This window comes from Clytia hemisphaerica, unplaced genomic scaffold, assembly GCF_902728285.1.
Source record: "Clytia hemisphaerica strain Z4C2 unplaced genomic scaffold, Clytia hemisphaerica genome assembly, whole genome shotgun sequence".
Classification (NCBI taxonomy): domain Eukaryota; kingdom Metazoa; phylum Cnidaria; class Hydrozoa; order Leptothecata; family Clytiidae; genus Clytia; species Clytia hemisphaerica.
In genome coordinates this window covers 91,437-114,590 of record NW_027104306.1, presented here as the reverse complement: position 1 = coordinate 114,590, position 23,154 = coordinate 91,437, and the positions used below count along the sequence as shown (strand labels likewise).

Sequence of the window (23,154 nt, the reverse complement as noted above, 5' to 3'; positions counted from 1 at the left end):
TTAAGTTAAAAAGAAAGTTTCGACGTGTTTCTAAGACTAAACAAAAATTTCCATGCTAGCAAGGTAAAATTGTATGTGGAACTGTTTTATTTTGGACCAAAATTAAGTACCCAAATTTTGAAGGAAAAGTACAAATATATAAAACAAAGATTTTTGAAACTATTATATAAATAAATAATTATTAAGAAATATACTACAAGCTGCAACAACAAGAATTATTGGCAAATCGGCGCGTGATACTCTGGAATGATTCCATTGGTTGTTATAAATACGAATCTGGCGCCCTGTATTGATATTGCATTCGTTCTTATGGCAACAAGTCGCCTATGTGAGAAAGATGGGAAAGATAAAATTTCAGAATAATCAGAGGTCAAATGATAGGAATGACAGATTGAATCCGACGCCTTCTTGGTTTTTTCGCTGCATATTTTTCAAAATCCTGGCGATAGATTTTACTTTCAATCTGACTTTTGTGTGAAAAACGCGCTGTTCGTACACTTCAGGTGAAAAACGGCTTCATTAAGCATCCAAACATATCATCCTTAGCACTTGAGGGCTTTAAACTCGGGGGGGGGGGTTTAAGAGTACCTTTTTTGGATCTCCAAAGTCCCACTAAGGGTCGGAAAAATCAGAAAATCAAATTTCAGTCCCACTAAAGTTCGGAGAAAATTTCAACTTTTTACCCCCGGAAAGATCGGAATTTGGTCAAAATTGGTCAAATTTGTCCCGATAAGGGTCGTAAAATTCACAACATTTTCGTTTGTTTTCTCCTTTTTAGTCCTGGTAAGGGTCGAAAGTCGGGCGGCACCCCCCCCCGTCAGCTCACAACCCTAGTACTCCCCCAGGGATGTCCCGTCCTTTCTAAAGAAAACTCCGCTATGCTAATTCCAGCCAATATCATCCTTGATAGATAAGCACTTCAAAGTGCCTTAAATTTAATTTGACTTGGTTTCAGGTTTCATTTTGGTCAATATAATATAAACAGTGGTAATTAGGATTCATAAAGACACCCCTGCGTTAAAGGACCGCTTGAACCCTCACTCCACTGGAAAATTTAGCCAAAGTTTCATTTTCGGTGAGAAAAGAACCCTACAATTCCAGTCCCAACGGAAAATATTTACGATTTTCTTCCCCATCTGAAATTCAATGGAACAAATTGTTCTGCAAAATCAACCCTGCTTGTTTTTTTAAGTATCTGAGAACAGTAGAATTTCTATCCCCATTGGTATTTTGATAAAAATTTAATCTTCATAGTGTGAAAGAGTTCCCATCGGGTCCGTGACAAAGGGGTGTATAAAGATTCCTGACACTTACATAACACTTTCTTGCACCTAACATTTTGTGAAGACCACATTCATAATGGCATCCATTCAACTGTGATCCGCATTTCTTTTGAACAACTTTTCGTATACTTTGTTCTCCCTCCACATCTGCTTGAATCACCTGATTGTAAGAGAAAATTGAAAAAATATTAAGGTCATGAAAACAAACCTGCATTATAAACTCTACAACGCATCATCAAAATTCTTCAAAAGTTTTGTTGCAGGCTACAATAAGGTCTATGCATCATAGACCACCGTAGCTGCCAATTACTGCGCGGGTATTTTTTTGTCCGTTTTACCACCCTAAAACTATCCCTGTCTTTTTTTCGCACCTAAAGACAATAGAAAAAGTGTAAAAAAAGGATTGGATCGAGTTTAGGGTGGTAAATCAAATAATAAAGTGGCACGCGACTACGGTCGAAAAGAGAGTTTTAGAAAAAGGGTATTTCTATCCTTAAACTAAACTTGTTGATAAAATAATTTTAATCAGGAGCCTGCCTGGAATATTTTTAGGCTTAAATTTAACTTTCAAATAGATAAGCTTAGGCTCCCTGATTGCTGTTGGAATTTTTAGGTGAATTAATTCAGTGAACTATTTTTGACATTGTTATCCAGCTGACACACAACGTTGTTTCAACGTCAATTTAATGTTCACAACGTCCATTTAACGTCAGATGAACGTTGAAACAACATTGTGTGTCAACTGGGTAAAAAACACAAACCTTTTCGTAAGTGACCGTGAAGCATGATGGGTAAAGAATAGTGTATGGACAGTATTCCAGAAACTGTGTCCGATTGCAATCTTCAATGGTGTCCGCTACACACGAATAACACTTCAAACTGGCACCTGTTGTTGTGTGGTAACAAAGAACACATGGGTTAAATTTTGACTTAGTTCATTCAGGTGTTTGAAAAGGACTGGGGCCACAAGACTACCGCATGATAGCTAAAGTTTCTACCTTAAGTGGATAAATTTTGGCGGGGATTACATTTGGCGAATTTGGCGAATTTTGGCAAAATTCGCCAAATTAAATCCCCGCCAAAATTCCCAAATTCGGCAATTCGCCAAATTAAATCCCCGCCAACTTTAACAAAAAGAGAAAATCGCAACTTTTTAGTATATTTTTGAGTAATTTTCACCCATTTCAGTGTGACAAAAATTTCCAATTCGCCAAATTAAATCCTGGCCAAATTTTACGAAATTGATCGATCGCCAAATTAAATCCCCGCCAAAAATTGTATTATGGCCGATCGCCAAATTAAATCCACGCCAAAATTTATCCACTTAAGGTAATTCCCGGCGAAGCATTCCTGGTGTATTTCTGTGGGATATTTCCGATGTTGCCTTCTTCTTTCTTCTGTTACGTACGGCTAGTGACAGTACTTTACGGCTTTGAGAACTAACTGTCTAACATATAATTTAAGTTACTTTTTCATTTACCTAGAGTCTCGCAAAAGGAAAGGTTAGCTGGGAATGAGAAAGTTTTGCCATTTTCTGTAGTACAAACACAGCAGCTCACATATTCAATTTTTCGGATCTGGAATGGGCGACCATGTGGTATCAAAGCTTACACGTTTTATTTGCTATTTTGTGAGTATTTTTTCCATTTTCCTAAAAATCGGGCGTTTTAGAATGTTCCTAATTTGTTCTGAATATTTTGGCCATCAATGACTCATGTTCTTATATAGTTTGTTCTTATAGAAAGATCGTGTAGTGATAAGAAAACAGGAAAAGGGAATTTGAACACATACCTCGAGCATGAACGTAACGTAGAAGGAAACAAATCCAAAAAATTAAAGTTTCAAATCTCCACTTGGTAGTGGCCAAAGTGAAATCCATCTTCGTTGTAACTTCTTTCTTGAGTCCGTGCTCCCTTTTATTCAAAAAGGTTATCAAGAATCTATTTTTGCTTGATTGTCTTTTGATCTGTGTTGTGAACCGTAAAATTATCAATCTCGTGTCTGTGTATCCCAAGCTTTAATTACGTTACTTATTGACACCAGATAATTATCTAGCGCTACCAGTAAGCATAAAAAGCTAATAATACGCAGGGAACGAAGTTGTAAAATTATTTATTCTTCACGATAAAGTGAACTAAACGAATCACAAAGTTCTCAAGAAAATTCGGAAAAAATCGAGCGAAGAATTGAGAAATAAAGAAGTAGCTTACAATCGCTTCCCAGCTGGCACACAACGTTGTTTAAACGTTTTTTTAACGTTCAAAACGTCCATATATGAACACTGAAACAACGTTGTGTGCCAGCTAGGCTGTGTTTCATGCTGGTGTAATCTTCAGTCAATGCAGTACATTACACAATACATGAAACACAGTGTAGCAATTGTAAAATATTATTTCTTACTCAGTTCTTCGCTCCATAGATGAGTATCGCCATTTAAGATAAGACTTATTTGGTCAAGATTGTCAAGGTGGATTTATTTTCTTCGAGAATCCACAAAATCCTTGGACATTTTTTCTGGTATGTAATAATACTAATAGACACCTTTAGATTCTTAGTTCTCCAAGTAAATTGTCCTTGAAAAATTTCTTTATCCTAGAAATTTCCTTGTCGCTTGTACACAAAACAAAAAAAAAGAAAAGCAAAAAATTGTTTTGACCAAAATTTTTTTATACTGTTAATGTGTAGACACTACAAAACTACAATATAAATCAAATTAGATTTTAGAGCCTTCAAAAAGTTCTTGTCATTTCAAAGGCCTTTCTAAAACCACTTGAAAGTAAAATTTTATAAGAATCCTAATTCTAAATATTTGCTACTACCTAAGCTAAGAATCAAGCCATTGATAAATTAACAAAAAATGTCAAATTTAAGCGAATAAATTATAGCCAGGTGTATTTTTGAAAATATTCTGTGTTGACCTAATGAGGCGTTATCAATTTTATCATAAACATGTTAATGTTCTTATAAAAAAATTTGATCAAAGGAACTTGTCATGGGACAAAAACCACTACCACTAAAATATATCAATAATAATATTTTGAGAGAAGAAAAATATCAAAAAAATTGATATCCACAAAAATCTAAGAATTAACAGTGGGCTTATGAAGGGAATATAAAAATCGACCAAAACATCACTGTGTGCGATTTTATGAAAGAGAACAAAAACTTAAATTTATAACTATTTCTTCACGGCCTTCTTCTAAGACACCCAATCGGATTGAAATGATCTCCTTAGGGTCATGCCCGGGGAGGGGGTGCACTCAAGGTAAACGACCTACCGTTTTAGCGACCCTAAAGGGTACCGTGAAAAACACAGGTCAAAATCATATATTGACGATGTGCCGACGAATCGAGATTCTATTCATCGCGCAATCAACGAAGACAAAAGTAACCATGATGACCATCCAAGATCTTGGATGAAGCTCAAAGTTGATATTTTTATTCCCGTCGTTGATGAAAACACAACTAAAAAATTATCATCGATGCTTTTTAAAAAGAGTCAGTGATAGAGAATCATAACATAAAGTCTGTCTATTATTTCGATTCATTTAAAAGTGACATTTCCATAATTAATAGTTTAGTAATTACTGTTATACATTTGGGGATCATGTAAAAGATTTCTTTCGAAAAAAACTCACTTCGATTACACTTGGAGGAATTCGTAAATAGTAAACTGCATACTGATACAGTCTGCTAGACATTAATAAGGTAATATTTGCTCTTCATCTTTGATTCTTTTACAGTGATTAGATTGACACATGCGCGATAAAATTTCCATTATTGGTCTTCAGAGGTTAATATATTCTTTGAAAACTTAACCTCTGATACTCAGGGTACCTAAAAGGTCCTTTTTCAAAGCTTCCAAAAGTGCACTGTAATGGTCGAACTGATCAAAGATGAGAAAAACTGCACTCTAAGGGTGAAAAACTTGGAAAATCTGACCATATTTTTCTTTGAAATGGTCAAAATTTTTCAAGAAAATGGACTGTAAGGGTCGATCCTTCGCCAAAATTCACTCAAATTTGGCTAAATTCTCTTTGCACTGTAACAGTCCTATTTCAAAGGCCTAATTTTAGGCTTCACGTACGGTCGTTTTAGAATTGAGTGCCCCCCGCTCCCGCGGGGGGATATATCGGCTTTCTTATACTTTTATGTCATCAATAGCAAAGAGTTGATTGTACGTTGGTATAAAACCTTCGAATCGACTAAATATCAACAAAAAGAACCCCATGTAGGTTTTGCAGATTTTTCAAAAACGTCATGAAAGAAATCCACAAAAAGAATTCCAAAACTCTAATAAAAATACTCTAATCGACCATTCCAGAATAAGGGGTATATTACGTCACGCTCATTTTTGACTAGATACCGCCAATTGGGACCTAGGAGCGCCGTCACCCACATGCACCATTTGATAGCACCCATAGAGGTGGTTCCAATCGTGGTTGACAATTTCCTGTAATGGCCCTATTGTATTTTCCTTAAAATATAGGTTAATCAAGGTGGAGGGTTAGGCATATACTCTTAACCGCTAATTAGAAACCGATTATCGAACGCTCTTTTGAAAAATATTCCAGAAATTTGAAAGTTATTTAAGTTTTCTTTTTATTTTGTCTTCATCTAAGCAATAAGAGCCTTAGGATTTACGGTCAACCATCGGGAAGAAATCTTACAAAAGAAATTCAATTTTGGATTAAGATAAAACGAGTTTTATTCTTCATCAACAGATAAAAGAAATAGAAGATTGATCGGGCTCAGGTTGAAAAGAAATGGTGATTTGTTGAGAATTTTTATTAGGGATCTTGTCTCGCCCACCTTTAATTGATATTATCAGAATAATCAAGTCCGATTTCGGGCTATCGAGCATAATGTACTGGCTAACGATTGAGTTCCAAGCCCGAAGAGCTAGAGGCCAGACTCCTAGAGGGGAAATAAAACCAACTATTTCCCATCCAGAACGCCTGTGCGTAGTTTTTACACAAAAGCCGGACTGAAACTAAAATCTATCGCTAGATTTTTTTAAATGTAGTCTTCCAAAACATATGGACCGCTAGATACGATCCGTCGTCATGATTACGGCACGTTCTATGCGCGTTTTGGAGGGGAAATAAGTGGCTTCAATATCTCTTGCCTGAGAAAGGGTTAAAGTTTCGCCTCTAGCCCTTTAGGCTTGAAACTCAATGTGGCTAACTACCTTATACTGGCTTTTTCCCTAGTTCTGAGGTAAAGAAGCTAATTTAGTTGTTTCGAAGACCCTTCAAAAATAGTTTTCAGACAGGAAGAAAAATTTGTTGAAAATCGACTTAAATTTTGGAGTGAATAAATCACTCAGAGGGCCCCAAAAATGTCAAAACATCATTCGAAACTTTCTTTTTTTTTGGCTCAGCCCTCGTAAACTTAGTTTTCCTAAGGGTTAATAGATGACAATAAATTCGACCGTGGTAGCAACTATTTATTTCAAAGTCCCAGAGCGGCTAGATTTGAAAATCTTGGATGGGAAATGAAGCTACTTAATGTGCCATCCAAAACTCGCCTTGTCTTCATAAAATGCCAGATTGAAAGTAAAACTTATCGCCAGATTTTGAAAATATACCTCTTAAAACAAAGAAAGGGCTAAATCCAATCCATCATTCTAAATGCGGCGCAAATCCTTAAGCTACACTTTTTTCTTGCTTGAGAAGAGTTAAAATTCCTCTTTAGCCCTTTCGGGGCTTTAAACTCATAGGTAACAACGCACTGAAAAGTGTAGCGATAAATTATTCAAATTGTTGCTTTTTTTCAAATGGAAGAAATATCTAAAGCCTTTCGAAAAATCATCTTATATTATAATCATATTAAAATTAAAGGTACAACGAACAAAAATATTCATGATTTTTCATTAAATCTTGCGGTTGACTTTTTATAAACAATATGAAAAAAATAGCCTCACAGTACTAAAGTACGGAAGCCGAGAGGGGACATCCAAACTTTCTTTTTTTGTCGACTTTTTTTTCTTTTTTTGCCGACTTTTTTTCTTTTTTTTGCTGACTTTTTTTCTTTTTTTGCTGACTTTTTTTCTTTTTTTGATTTGAAAACTTTTTTTCTTTTTTTGCCAACTTTTTTTCTTTTTTTGCCGACTTTTTTTCTTTTTTTGATTTGAAAACTTTTTTTCTTTTTTTGCCAACTTTTTTCCTTTGTTTTTTCCTTTTTTTTGCTGTGTTTTATGAGTCTGTAAATTTACACGGCAAAACAGAAACAAACATGGCGGAGGATCGATGTGCTGGTTGTACCTTCAAGTTTCTAAAAGAAGATATTTATTGCAAAAAATGTGGTTCTCCACGTACAAAAACAGAAAAACAGAGAACAATGAACTTAAGTGAATTTGCAGATGCAAGAAAACGGAAACTCAATCAATCAAACAAACATGGTAATACCAAAAAAGCCACTTCATCCTCCTCAACAACAACAACAGCTAGTAAAGCAGCAGCAAAGAATGTTGAAATTAATATTGGTATTGCTAGTATTGATGAAAAATCTTCTATTTTGAAGAAACGACAAGGGCGTATGAGCCTCAGAGTTTTGGAAACCATTGATAGACATGATTTGTTAGATGCAGCAATCGAAAAATATGCAAGATTTAATCAAAACTTCTGTGCCAGTGATGACTATGTTTTGCTTTATCAGGATTTGAGTGAGGTTGTTTTCAATCCAGGAACCCATAAAACTTTTAAATTGAATGAGTACAAAAAAGATTTTGGCAAAAGTTATGCTAAAATATGCTTCTTTTTGTGCCAAAAGTGTGATTTCGATGAAATAGAAAGCTCATCATTACCAACTAAAACAAAGCAAAAACCAGTCATAGCAATTGACGAAATTGATAATGATGATTGTGGTAAACATGATAATCATTTTGATGATGACGATGATCTCTTCCAAGCTGTTGATCCCAATTTAGTACTCCCACCACAATGTTCTTCTCACGCACCTCCACCTCCACCACCACGCTCTTACACACCACCACCGTCCTCAGCCACACTTCCACTTCCACCGACACCACCACCACCACAACCCTCAGCCACCCCTCCACCACCGCCTCCTTCCTCAACAAGACCACCTGTTGATCCTCCATCTCAATTTGCTGATCCTGAAACTCTTAAAGATAAGATGACTCAACTTAAGGTTATTTTTAAAGAGCTACCTAAAATTGAATTGTTAGTCAGACGGAGATGTATATACATTGATACAATGGAAAAATTAAAGATGCACTGGGCTGACGAAATTCGTCCTTTCACCGTTAAATTCATTGGGGATGAAGTGTCTGAAGGAGATGGAATTTTACGTGAATTTTTTTCGCTTTTCTTTGAAGACGCCCAAAAACATATTTTGGTAACCGGACAGTCTGGAAAATTCTCATTCTTACATTCCTTTGATCAAATCAGAAATAAGGAGTTTTATATTTATGGGAACTTAATTGCAATGGCACTGCTTTCTGATAGTGCTGGTCCAAGATGTTTATTAAGAGAAGTGGTATGTAAAATCTTTGATGTAGAAGAAGAATCCAATTTGGCCATCAATGATATCCCTGACTTAGATATCATGTTGAAATTAAATGAAATTAATTCATCAACCGCAGAAGATTTTGGAAAAAACATTGAAAGTTTTAGTGAAAGGTTTACATCAGGTGTTGTTAAACATAAAATTGACTTTGAGGAAAGAGAAGATTTTGTCAAAGACATACTGTATCATTACTGCATATCCAATTGCACTGAAGAAATTAAACAAGTGAGCAATGGGATTGATGACATATTTGGTATGAAATCTGTACTTTCTGACCATTTTGATGACATTTTGGAAGAATTTTTACTCCCGTCAAAGCAAAAATCTAACAAGCTTCTTGAGGTGTTTACAAACCTCAAATACACCGAAGCAACAAAAATTCAAGAAATGGATATTTTCTACAACTTTACTAGTTTTTTAGCTTCTTTGGATACTAAAGATTATACATTTTCATTGGAATCCTTGATTCCTGGCAAAGAAGAAAAACGAGAAGTCACAGTGAACCTCAAAGAGTTAACACGCTTCTGCACTGGGTCGTATTTTGTTTTAGAAAGCATGAAAAGTCAAGGTACTATTGAGTTTCCCAAAACTGATGAAGAATCTCATGGAACAAGAGCAGAAAGTGGCACATGCCTTTTCATATTAAAATTTCCTCTGACAGAAAGATATTCTTCTTCATCTGCAGAATTTATCAAAAATTTCTGCACTGACATTGTTGAATCCCCTGGATTTGGAAAAGCTTAGTTTATATATGTACATTTTGTTAGGGGATTTTTTCTTTGAAGTTAGTTTTTTTGTTTCGACTTTCTTGTTTTGTATAAAGACCTTGACAGAAACCATGATCTATTACTACTATTTTTAAACTTTTTTCTTCCTAAGCATTTCTTTAGAATTTTTCAAAGTTACTCAAAAATGCAAGCCAGAAAAGTATCGTTAAGTAATTATTAATTTCTGAGACTTTAGTCAGAACTTTTACACTACTTTGGACCACAATTACAGAACTCCCTTGAGAGAATGTTCGTATTCTTTTGTTCATTACTTAAAATATTGTTTGAGTATATTTCTATTATGTAAAATTTTTTGTACAAACAAAGCTTATAGGTATTTTTAAGATTTTGCTTTTTATTTAGTAAGTTGGTCCTTTGAGTATGTTTATGATGATGATACACTTTTTGATTTTTTAGTTTTTTTTAAGCATATTATTTTACCTTTTTTATGTCTATTGATAGCTTTTTAAAGCTTCCTTACTTGAGATTTTGTTCTCAGTTTATATTTTTAAGATTTCTATTTTATTTTCGACAAGCTTGTTGGTGAAATTACTATGCTAAAGTATTTCTCCAAATTATCTGCAGTGTGGAAAACAATAGGATGTAACTAGTGATAGAATTTGAATTAGATCATTATTTTGTTCAGTCAACGTGAACTCAGTCAAAATATATCGAATAAAGTTGATTGCTGAATAACTCTTAAACAACAAAAACAATTTTTACAATAAACTAGCAATAAATTTTGTTTGATATCTTTTGACTAAATAAATTTTTGAAAACATCGCTTTTTTGAACAATGATGATACTCTAAGATCAAAGAATCACTCCTCAGAAATGGTAATAGATATAGAGCAATTTTACCACGAGTTTAAATTTTAGCTACCTTGAGGAATTCCACGAATAAACCTTTGTCCGCATGTTGGTTTTTTCTATCGAATGTTTTTTTTCCTCTACAGATTATCTTTTGAATGATTTTAAATTCTTTTGAAAAATTCAAGCTTTTAGGTTTATATATATTTGATTAAAAACTTCTTTCTTTTGATATTTACTACTTTGTTCTACTTATATTTGATTATAGACTTCTATCTTTTGATATTTACGACCTGTCATATTTACTTCATTTCACATTATTTTGCCTGTTATTTCATTATTTTTGTTTTCATGGTAAAAATAAAATTGCCCTCCCCCTTTTTTTATCCTAATCCTCGAATTTGAAAAATTCCCAGAAATTCAAATATTTGGATGAAAAATTGTTTTTAAACTCCAGGGTAATAAGAGGGAGACTATGATTATACTCATTTTTTTATTTTACTTACTTTACTTCACACGACTTTGAAACAAAAAATCTTCCAATTTAGAAAGAAGATCCACATTTCTCTTGCTTGTCCTCTCTAAATTCACACATTCAACATTCTCAAAGAATTTCCAAGTGAAATGAAAAAGAATTCTCAAAATTGCTTTGCTGAAACCTGACACTAGTGACCCTTTTCTTGACCACGTTTGTCACTACATCTATCGGGACTTTGGAAATCCAAAAAAGGTACCCTTAAGGGCGGCACATACCGTACCCTCCATTTGCCTAATTACTCCCCCTGGGTAATTCGCATTAATTAATTCCGTAAAATTCCTAAAATTAGCCTATTCGCATTAATTTATTCCTCAAAGCATATAAATTTTGGGGGTTGATCGCAATAATAAATTCAGTGTTAATCTATTCTCGCATTAATTTATTCCCTAAATTTCCCTAATCTTTCCTAAATTCACCTTTCACCATCTTTTGAAAATGTATCCCGATATGAAAGATTTTGAAATTAAAATACATGTTTTTTTTTATACGCATAACGCTTATAAGCATATGAAGATTTGCAGAATTCCTAAGCGTAGCATATATGTCAGCCTAAAATATTTTTCAAGTGGTCATTTTTATCTGTTTTTGTTTCATTTTTATCTGGTTTGGTAGAGGTCAAGTAAAAAAAAGACATTCCACGGCTAGCTACATTCCACTGCTCCCAAAATCATTAAAAAACTTGGCTCGGGGTGAATCATAAGCATAATTCTTAAGCATATAATAAGCATACACGAGCCTGACCAAGGGGCATACACTTGCTTATAAAAAAACAACATATACTCGACAAATTTTGACTCGACTGACTTTTTGAGTGATTAGAATTTGGAAAAATGGGTTAATTAGTGAAAAATTCATATCTAAACTTAATATTTAAGTCAATACTAATTTTTGGACCTACCTCCGGGTACCCGACCGTGGAGGTCCTTTAAATTAACCCATGTTCGTTCGTTTGTTCGTCTGTTACCAGCTTTTCTCGGGATTGGCTCATTACTTTTTTCTGTTTTTTGCACAATGATGCAAAATGATGATTCCTAAAAAGTGACGGAGCACGATTTCAAAAAAAAATATGCCGGGTTTTTTTTTTAAATCGCCGGAACAATCTATTTTCGCCGGAAAGACAGTATTTCTTGAATTTCTCGATGAGCTGTATGTACTTTATATTTTTTATGAAATTTTGCACACTAATGTAAAATGACAATACCTAAAATGTGACGGAGCCCGATTATATGCCGGAAAAATCAAATTTTCATCCTTTAGTTTTTTCTGATTTTTTGCAGAAAGATGCGTATTCGCAATGCTCAAAACATGGCCAAGTTCGATTTTTGAGAAAAACATTTTTCCGGTTGAAAATGCCGGAAATCGCTGTTTTTTGCAGATTTTCATTGCGGATTTTTTCCTTAATATTTCCATGTTTTTCACACAAAAACGCTATAAACGCTTTATTTTCTGACTGATTTTTTTCATTATCAGGTAGGTCCATTCAGCATCTAGCTTGTTTTCTATATAACTAATTATTATTTTAGCTTCATAAAACAGTTTAAATTAGATATATACATTTTATATTATTCAAAAACATTATATGCTCGTGATTGAAGGGACCTTATTAAGCAACTAGGATGGCGACTTGACGTTTCAAAATCACAAGACGACTTCAAAGTGCATGTTTTAACGTTCCCTTGAAAAGAAGACGTCAATAAAAGAATACATTAATAACGATTGATTTATATCACAAGGAAGCTATAAATCTATTTTTCACGAAAACTTGGCATATTTTTACCTTTATCCATGTGATACTAAACCTCGATCGTATAAAATTTGTCTTTAGATTTTAAGATCTTCTTCACGTTCTTTCTCAAGTTGCCGTCCTAGTTGCTTAAGCTAAAGTCCCTAGAACCTAGAATCTAGGGGGAGAGATATACTGTCATTATACCGACAGACAAGAATGTGCCCGCGCTGATATTCGAAAAGTGGACGACTCTTCTCACTGTATGTGGGACTCAAAATTTATATGGAAAAAGATGCTTAAGTAATGGGACTGAATTGTCAAAATTTTCTATTTTTTCTTCAAAAGAGACTCGAGCTTAGTTAGTTGTTTGAGACCCTGAATGATGTGACTTTTAAATTTAAAATCTAAAATTAATGAGACTCAAGGTGAAAAAAGACACCCCGGCTAGCAGCACACTCCCATATCTTTTTTGCCTAAGTACCTATTGATCAAAACATTTTTCTATAATTGTTCTGAAAACCATTTTTGCTTGTTGCCAATTCTTTGGAGGATACGGCAAAGATTCTGAATCGACCACGTATCTAAAATATTCACTCAAATTTGCACCCTCTTCCTGAATTTCCAAAGCTCCTGCCTCATCTAAAATGTTCCTTTCATTAAGTAATTGTTCGATATCGTCGTTTTGTATTTCGATCTGTTCATTTTCGTATCCTTCAGGTGGCGAAAAATAATTTATGTCCGGAATTCCCGCGATACTATCGTTCCTTGACTTACGGATGTAGTGAGTGTTCCATTCATATCGCACTTCATCAAGACGGTTTTGTAAAAAATCTGAAAATACAAACCACACGCATTCCATATGGACATGGTGACCAAGGACAAGGATATTTTCTTCAATAAGGTCTTTGAAAAATTGAATCACCCAAGCAGTATAACTTCTCTTCAAGCTTGACCACCAGTTTTCGATTCTTTGATTTGCCACCGACGTTCCATAATTATGAGCATTCGCATCCTTAACAAGATAGCAATGCATATCTGCCATAATGCCATTTTCTGTCCCTAAGTCGGTGCGTAGCTTCTTAGGACAAAATCCAAGTTCTTGCACTGATTTGACATAAAATGAAGCTGGTATTATGGGATTATTATTCGTTCTTGTCACCTTGAGCCATATAATTCTACGGGAGAATCCATCGATGCAGCCATGTACTGGCAGTCCATAAGGCTTTAATTTGTCGTAGCCATCAATGTGCCAACATTGATTTGGACCAGAGGACACGTAAACCCGCCTATTAAGACGATTCCTTCTTCGCTCATCGTTTCCTTCAGGGTCGATTTCCTTTAGCAGCCGCATAACATCGTCTCTTTTAATGTTGATTTCGTATGCCATTTTCAAATGATGCCATAAACTACGATAGCCCCTGAGGGATCCAGGTCCTTGAATCTCTCGTTCAATTAATAGTCTTAATACTTCATCCGTCACATTGTTGCGTCGTTTTTGCAATCCGTACGATTTTAACTTCCTTTTAAGAGTTCTATTGCTCATCGTGATCTGATGGTGTATCTCCATAAGCTTAACGATATCGTCATACTTATAATATTTGTAAAAATAATGTTCAATGATTTCTTTCTCATCAGTCATTTCAAAGACGTTGTCTTTTGTCCTAGAAGGTCTTCTAGCACCACATATTGAGCAAAAAAAACCATCATTGTCAATTAAGTGACCACAATGAGTACAGAACACCATATTTGAGTAGCGAATGCACGTGTAAAAGCGAGAAAAATATTATTGATATAGTCGACCAAAAAAGAAAAAAAGTCACCAAAAAAAGAAAAAAAGTCGACCAAAAAAGAAAAAAAGTCAGCAAAAAAAGAAAAAAAGTCAGCAAAAAAAGAAAAAAAGTCGACCAAAAAAGAAAAAAAGTCACCAAAAAAAGAAAAAAAGTCGACCAAAAAAGAAAAAAAGTCGACCAAAAAAGAAAAAAAGTCAGCAAAAAAAGAAAAAAAGTCGACCAAAAAAGAAAAAAAGTCGACAAAAAAGAAAAAAAGTCGGCAAAAAAGAAAAAAAAAGTTTTAAAATCAAAAAAAGAAAAAAAGTTAGCAAAAAAAGAAAAAAAGTTACCAAAAAAAAGAAAAAAAGTCAGCAAAAAAAGAAAAAAAGTCGACAAAAAAGAAAAAAAGTCGGCAAAAAAAGAAAAAAAGTCGACAAAAAAGAAAGTTTGGATGTCCCTTCTCGGCTTCCGTACTAAAGCGTCTAAAGAAGCTTCTAGATTTTGAAATAAAATAAAATTGAAAAAAATGACTCAAACTTTGATACTGTGTTGTATAAAATTATTTTGAGTAACATATAGATATAATTTTCTGAAATATAGAAGGGTATACTATTGGGCGGCAAAATCTACCCGAATTTTGGGATTAAAATTCCAAATTTGACATTTTAGTTCTGGTAAGGTCCAGAGAAAGAAACGAAATCAAACAAAACCAAGAAAGTATTTTTTAGACTTTTTTAAAGCATGGTGAAATTAGAATCCATATCATTCCTTTGTCTATTGGTGGACACAGGTATAAGTTTTTTTACTGATTTCTTGAGTTTTAAGAGCAATTTTATTTTTTCAAAACTTAGAAACAGGGTTGTCTTTAAAGGTTTTATTTTTACATAAGTCAGTCTGTGCCACTAACTCGATCGGGAAGATTCTTCCAAAATTGGAAGATTCTTCCGAAATTGGAAGAATCCTCCCGAACGGGAAATTAACCTAACACCCAAACGGGTTAACGGACTTCCAGATCGGGAAGAAGCGAGAAACTAAGGAAAACTCGATCGGGTTGGAACTTCCCGTTTGGGAAGTTTACGCAGTTTTTTCACAATTTAACAAGATTTCTACGGTAAAGTCTACTTTTCTTTCGGTGAAAAACCTTAAAACTTGATGCTTCTTCACCTCCAAAAAGTTTAAACTTTCGCCGGTCATCGTACTGCTTCGCCGAGATTCAGTCAATTTTCAACTTCCCAAAGAGGAAGAATCTTCCAAAACGGGCAGAAAAAAATAGAGTTAGTTCTTCCCGTTCGGGAAGGTTCTTCCCATTTCGGAAGAATCTTCCCGATTGAGTTAGTGGCACAGACTGTAAGTGTACACATATTTCATATCAGGACAGTGTCTGCCTATTGTTATATTATGCTGATATAAGCAAAAAAAATGTTTTTCTTTTCCTCTTTCTGAGCAACTTTGTTCCACAACAGTGTCAATCTAATGTGAAAAGCTTGTAAATTAAAGTTGATGAATCAGAAAACGATATCACTCTTATTTAAAAACAAAACCTTTAAGCAAGTATTCAATCTAATTTCAATAATATTTTCATTTCCAGCAGCCCTGTTTTCTACGTTTTGAAGAGACAGTGAAAAGTTTTATTTTGGTCGTAGCCCGGGGTCCACTAAAAAGCTTTATTATAGATTGGATGGCGCTATTAAGTGGCCCAGTAGTATATGGTAATATGCTTTTGCTTGGGCGGAATGTAAAACAGTCCGCCAGATTTTCGTTGTTTTTTCCAGGTAAAAAAAGAATGAAGCAATGTTTTTATTTGAAAATAAGGGATTCTAAATCTGTTATTGATGTTTGTTTCTCATTCTTAATTATATTCTTCAACTTCAAGTAGCTTTTTAGTTACTTGGATTTTAAACATTTTCTTTTTCAAAATGACAAACTCGCTAAATGCTGCTAGTCTATTTTGGTCGTTGATTGGCGAAAAGACAGCGCTTTTTTCTCTTAGTCCAGTTCCTCTACCTCAAAGGAAACCAAAAAATGACGTTCTCCTCCTCCTTCAAAAGCACCTTAGTAGAATCTGGTGAGTAATACAATAGGAAATTATCAAACTTGGCTGTTCTTAAAATTTCTATACTATGATTTTCTTGCTTTGTAGTGTTGGGTTTGATTTGTCAAAAATGCACCTCGACCAGCATAAGGAATTGCGATAGACATATTCAAAACATGACGTGTATTTACCCAATGGATATCTGTATTACCATGACAACATCATACACAATCAGAAAACAAAATGGCATCCGAGAAACGATAAGTGAAGTTACCAAGAGGTGTGCTTTGAGTAAATATGGTTGTGAAAATATGTGCAATGTGCAGCCGGGCCATAATTGTCAGGTAAGACCTGTGATTGGGCTATTCCAGAAATAGTCTGTACCCCCTATGTTGAGAAGGTATGACATCCAGGGTTTGTTGAATGATAAAATCCAGGGTGGTCAGTCAAATCGAATTGAAAATGCAGGGTGGTCAAGTACAACGAGGTCGAAAATCCAGGGTGGTCAGTATAACGAGGTCGAAAATCCAGGGTGGTCCAAAGAAATGGCAGAAAAATATCCAAAGGGCTCCTGAAAAATTGGAAAAAAATCCAGAAGGGGGTCAACTTTAAAAAAAAAGATCTCCTCAACATAGGGGGTGCAAATTCTTTCTGGAATAGCTTATTAATTACATTATCACTTTCCTAAGGCATATGGTATACATTCTCGATTGATAGGCCTAGGCCTAATCCATGCTTAGAGGTAAAGGTACACATCACTGATTCGTGATGTGCTCATAAATACGAAGTAAAGAAAATCGAAATTATAACTTACGACGACCAAAATTACCATTCTTATATCAATTTGACATGTTTATCATATCCGAAGTGTATGCCGTGTAAAGTACCCTAAAACAAAACAAAATGATAGATTCTTAGCAGATTAAGTTAATGAAGAGATATTTTGGGATTAAAGAGACAAATTTTTACGGATTTCCCTCAAAATAATTATTTTTTAGAATTAACTCTATCCAAAGTTAAAAATTTCCTCAATGAACCAAAATAAATCCCACCAATTTGCATGAAATTGGCGAATTGATCTATTTAGTAAGTTTCTTTTCTTAAGGTTATTCCCTGAGAAGAACCTCTACGACGCATGCCACACGTTTTTTATAAGAACAAACTATATAAGAATATAAGCTCTGATGACAAAAACATTCAGAACATTTTAAGGATTTGCAGACTCTAGAACACCCGATTTCTTAGGAAAAAACTCAGTCCACGAATGTTTGAAACTTGTTCTTAACATTTTGGCCATCGAAGCCTTATGTTCTTATATAGTTTGTTCTTGTAAAAATGTACTAGTCATGTTTTATTCAATTTCTTTAGATTGGTTGTTGTACAGGGAACTTCTGCAATCGAACGCCTGACCCACGAATTCTGAGAAGTATCAACAACTCTATCAATTTACGCGAACACAAGCTATTTCGTATTTTAAAGATTTTATTCACTTGTTCTTTTGTCATAATGTATCTTCAAACTTGAAAAAAGTTTTCAACAATAAAATTAAATCAAAATTTGACAAATTAATAATACTCAGAGTGTTCTACCAATTCGGCTCGACTTCTCTTTAAAATTTTCTAATCGTGTTCCCATCTAACATTATAGGGTATAAAACTTAATGTTGGTTTACATTTGGTTCTCCCTCGTTTTCATTGAAGTACATAGAGAAAGATTCGAATTAAGAGAGACTTCAACTAATAGGAGAGGTTCAGTTGAGTGTAGTTTCACAATCGTGGATTTAAACCTAACCTTCATCCCTCTCTCCCCTATTGGAGTTTATGGGACAGTAGACAGTCGTGGTTGGGTGCCCGATGTTAATATTTGCAGGTTATGTACACGTTTTTTATAAGAACATCCAAAAACTTTAAAGCCTCGGAAGTTTCTTAATTTTTTTTTCAATTTAAGTTTTCAGCGTAAAAATGTTCTTAATAACCCTTTAACTGCCGATGTCGGCCGAGCTCGATGTCGATTTTGCTGGTCGGAACTGCTGGTTATTCCAAGTCGGGAACCTTTCAGTTTTATTTTAAGACCTTGCCGTAATCTTAGTATACTAAAACATAACACCATTATTACATCTTTTTAATATTCAATTCACGCACAAAACTTTCCAGAGAATCCTCAAGAATGGAAAATGCCCCTCAACAAATTCTAATTCTTTTAAAGAAAAATTACAAAAATTATTTTTTTCTAAAATACTCATTTTTTGGCTTAAAATCACTCAAAAAGGCTGAAAAACACCAAACAATAACATTTTCAAAATTTTAATTCACCTTTTTTAACCCTTAAATGCCAATGTCGTATATATCAGACATGGGCTGTAATGCTGTAATGCTGTAATGCCCAGTTTGAGTTAGAAATCATCATTTTTGGTCTAATTCATCGGAATTGGATTGTGCTTCATGGTCAAGCACAAACAAATCAAAAGTGAGTGTGTCTAGCGAAATTTTAAGCCAAAAAGTCAAAAAAATGCAAAAATTTGACAAAAATCCACTTCTTTAAGATTTTGACCGTTTTTTGACCATTTTTGGTCAACGAGTGATCCAAGAACCTCCAAATCTGGCCCTGCTTTACTTCATTCTGTATTCCAGCGAATTAGTTTGGAGTTTTACTGCTGGACACTTTTCTATCATCCAGGCAGGTCCGCGCAGCCTGTGAGGAGTCTCTAAGCTATCCAACAATCTATGAACAATTTCTAACTCCTTCTAGATCCGGAGATATAAGCCTTAAAGTTTGAACTAGCTTTTTATTTTTAACTTAGAAAAAATGACCGTGGCACTTAAAGGTTTAAGGATAAAAGTAGTCACAAATCCAGAAATTTACCGTTGCCTTGTTTCTTAATGACCAATTAATTAGGCGCTACTCATTAAAAGACGCTGGAATGGGACCATTGTGTAGGGATCACAGCGTAAAGAACGGGTCTACCGGAACAAACTATTCTCTGTTCTTGGCCTACCCGCTGATTAAAATCTTTCTATCCCAATATTTTAGACTGCAGTAAAATATTTTGCGAAAAGGACTTATACCATTGATTAGAGGTAATTCTAAATAAAAGACTTTTTAATTAACTCCCACAAATTCATCGTCGCTAAGAAAATCGTCGCGCTTTTAGCATACTAAGTAGCATACATCGGTCACACAGGAAAATAATATTGATTCCCTAGCCTAGGGATTGTTCATTTTCAGATTTGGTTTTTTATTCGATCACATTAGTCTAGAATTTTAAGTTCGGGAAAATAAGGAAACTAGGGAAACCTATTTTGCCATGCTGGAAGTGTGTTAGTGAAAACGGATTTCCACATATGGTAAACTAATATTTTTAACTTTCTAGTTGCCCATTCAGAATTGCATCAGGAAATTAAAAATCCCAAGTTTTTCTAAACTGATTATGGATGAGTCGGGAAAAGAGAGATCGCGAGTTTTTAAAATGCTTACTTTCTACAAGCTAGGGAAAGGAAATATCACGAATTGTGACCTTGCTTGCTTTATTCTATTTTTTCTCTGGATCAGGAAATGTGATTTCTCGAATAAGGGAAATAAAATTTCCCAGATTGGGAAATTCGATTTCCCGAACTCCTTAATTTGAGTGTATCCTTTTGTATTCTTCAAACCCTCAATTAAGACAATTCAATTAAAAATTTTAAACTGTCACAAATTAGAGCCTAAGTTCGGGAAAATTATTTTCAGGTTAGGGAAAATTGATTTCCCTACCTTGTATTACGCATGCGTGAGAAAAAACCACAAGCGATTTTTCACTCAAAAGTGTTCGAGTCGTATGTAAAGCAAACCATTATATTGGTGTATTCGATCAGTGTGTAACACAACGCTAAAGGTGAGGCGTCCCGCCAGGGCGGCCTCATTCGTTCACGATGGACTTGCGTCGCAAGGGCTCAGTGGATCGGTGAGACGGGTTTGAGGTCATTAAGTTGGCTCTCTAGTGCAGCTCCACTGTTGTGACAAAAGTGCCGGGATTCTCAAAGTAGCGCAAGTACATGTCAGAACGAATGAGAGCTATCGAACCAATGCTCACAGAATGATCGAATACATTTAATTATTTTACCAACTTTCTATAAATCAGGATTTAATTCGTGAATATGAGTAACCCTATGGGGTTTTATTAGGGTTCGCTCGAGAAAAGCATTTTTGATAATAGGGAAATTTAACATCCATAGGTAGTCATAAGATCGGGAAATTTCATTTCCATAACTAGGGAGCTGTTGCATCTTCCCTAGCTAGGGATTGGGTAGGGAAAAATCCAGATTTCCAGATCTGGAAATATGCATTTCCATAGCCTAGGGAATCAAAAACTTTTTGAAAATTCGCCAATTTCATGCAAATTTCGCCAATTTCATGCAAATTGGTGGGATCGAATACATTTAATTATTTTACCAGCTTTCTATAAATCAGGATTTAATTCGTGAATATGAGTAACCCTATGGGGTTTTATTAGGGTTCGCTCGAGAAAAGCACTTTCAATAATAGGAAAATTTAACATCCATAGGTAGTCATAAGATCGGGAAATTTCATTTCCATAACTAGGAAGCTGTTGTATCTTTCCTAGCTAGGGATTGGTTAGGGAAAAATCCAGATGTCCAGATCTGGAAATATGCATTTCCATAGCCTAGGGAATCAAAAAATTTTCCTGTGTCTGTTAGCATACTACGATCTCTTAGTATACTACGACCTAATACGAGTCAAATACCTTAGTATATTAAGAAGTGTAGTATGCTCCGTGGTCTTATTATGATACAGTTAAACCCGACTGTCTTTAAGTGGTTTTTTAGTAATTTCTAGAGCTTTGTTTTCAATAAATAGATATGTCAAAAGTTTTATACAAATATCACGGAAATTTAAGAGAAATTAAAAAATACCAAGTTCCTTAAAAAATATATCAGTTTCGAAATTTCTATATTAGAAATATCCGATCGACATTTTGATGTCTTTTAATGGAAGAAAATCACCATCCAATAACTTGTTATTTTTTGTCGTTAAATTTGGAAATATACTGTCCAGAGGAGGAGAGTACTTAGGCAAAAAATAGGTGCTGAGTATGTGGAGTCTCTCTAATGGTTCCAAAAAATAAGAACATTTTAAGTAAGGCTCAGAAATATTTCGAAAAAGGAAATAAAATTTTCAAAAATCCTTTCTTGTTCTCTCTATTGGTCGGTTTCGGTTTGTCTGTACACAGATCCAGTATCTACGGCTAATCTCAAACTTCATTGCCGTAGAGGGTCTGTTGTCATTGTCTTTTCTCATCTTGAGATTTTTCAGCAAACCGACCGCTGCTATAGAGTGCTGATGAGAGAGGGGGGCGACGAGAGAAGTGTTGCTATTTATAAATCAGACTTCATCGCAGAGGTCTCCGTACGTGAATTTTTTTTATTAAACAGTCAATGCGCACAAAGTGTACTACAAAGCGATAAACGTGAGAGACACTCTGGTACAGAATAGGTTTTGGGAGGTCCCTTTTGCATATATCCGACCATCTGCCAGCCCCTTGCATCCCTCGGATATACTCCTTTTTCATAATAACTTTTAATTTGTGTTACCGCTTCACTGTTTTGAACTTTTTAGGAACTTTTAGCCTGAAGATAATCTTATATTGTTCTTATTTTCAACACACGTGAGGTTTTTAAGAAAAGTACATAAGTATATTTGTCTGGTGGCTGTCAGAGGAGCCGAGAATGAGGGAGTCTATTCCTTTGTCTTATTTGCGCTAGACATGGAAGATCGATTACTGAGGTGGTGCGCCACACCTACTTACAGATCCAAGAGATGTTTTTTAAGCTTTTTTAACAGAATTTTATTCAATATTTAGTATCATGGATTTATTATAGAGACTCTGAATAAACATCGACTGAAACAATGGAGAGCGAAGTATTGTATTTCCATTGTTTCAGAAAACAATCGATGTACAGGCTTTGTCCGCAAAGGACAACTGTCATGGCGGCCGAAGGACTCTGATTTTGAAAAATGATTAATACTCTTATTTCTAAAAATTTCTCCAACTTTTTCTATGCGTACTTTTGCTGGCCAAAAGTTTGAAAATAAATACTAGAATACTAAGCGAATACATTTATGAAATCTGGTGTGAGAAAAACATCATTAGACGAGTAAAATCAAACAAAATGCTTATAATAAGACGAAATTTTGAATTGAGAATATCTTTCCAATATTTCTCCGAGAAGAGCTGATTGACATATGTTAGACGTGAGTCTAATAGCTCCACTGTGGTATGAAAATCTTTTGGTGGCACGTGGTGGCACGGTGGTTTTTTTTTAAGGTTGAAGTTTGAAAACTTCTGGTGTTAATGTTCAATTTCTTATACATAGCATGTTTTTGCATTGATGGAAGGAGGGTGAACAATAATGTCATTACTGCGGACAAGGCTTGTACATGAGAAATTGGCAAAAATCAGCTAGTTGTTTTTCCAGTGTCTATAATAATTCCTTGTTAGTATTAATCTTATCTTTCGGTGTTTCTTGGGAGCATAAACTCATTTAATTTGCTTAAATGATCAATAATAAAGTCTTGTAAACAGATTATATAAAAAAAGAGGCAATACGATATTAATTTATCTAGTAGAAATCTTAATATATTCAACAGGGAAGTCACAATACATATTTGAGAGAATCTTAATTACACGTTTTTTTTATA

The 23,154-nt window shown here is 34.6% G+C and overlaps 1 protein-coding gene and 2 long non-coding RNA genes across 3 annotated transcripts in view; 1 reads left to right on the top strand and 2 right to left on the bottom strand.

Annotated features, from left to right (window-relative positions):
- Window positions 1–139: 139 nt before the first annotated feature.
- LOC136817476 (uncharacterized) lies at window positions 140–3,245 on the bottom strand. The gene is made up of 4 exons (XM_067073805.1): window positions 3,075–3,245; window positions 2,045–2,169; window positions 1,315–1,443; window positions 140–324 (listed from the first exon to the last, which is right to left on the bottom strand). Exons 1-4 carry the CDS (start codon window positions 3,160–3,162, stop codon window positions 163–165), a joined length of 504 nt encoding a protein of 167 aa, XP_066929906.1. The 5' UTR covers window positions 3,163–3,245; the 3' UTR covers window positions 140–162.
- An 11,926-nt stretch (window positions 3,246–15,171) lies between these two features.
- On the top strand, window positions 15,172–17,971 carry LOC136817486 (uncharacterized). Its single transcript, XR_010848101.1, has 3 exons — window positions 15,172–15,216; window positions 16,567–16,802; window positions 17,827–17,971. It is a non-coding gene; the product is annotated as an uncharacterized lncRNA (long non-coding RNA).
- LOC136817487 (uncharacterized) overlaps window positions 17,313–23,154 on the bottom strand; it is a 59,587-nt gene continuing 53,745 nt past the window's right edge. Inside the window, exon 3 of the long non-coding RNA XR_010848102.1 lies at window positions 17,313–17,346. This is a non-coding gene — a long non-coding RNA (uncharacterized lncRNA). The remainder of the gene's footprint in view (window positions 17,347–23,154) is intronic.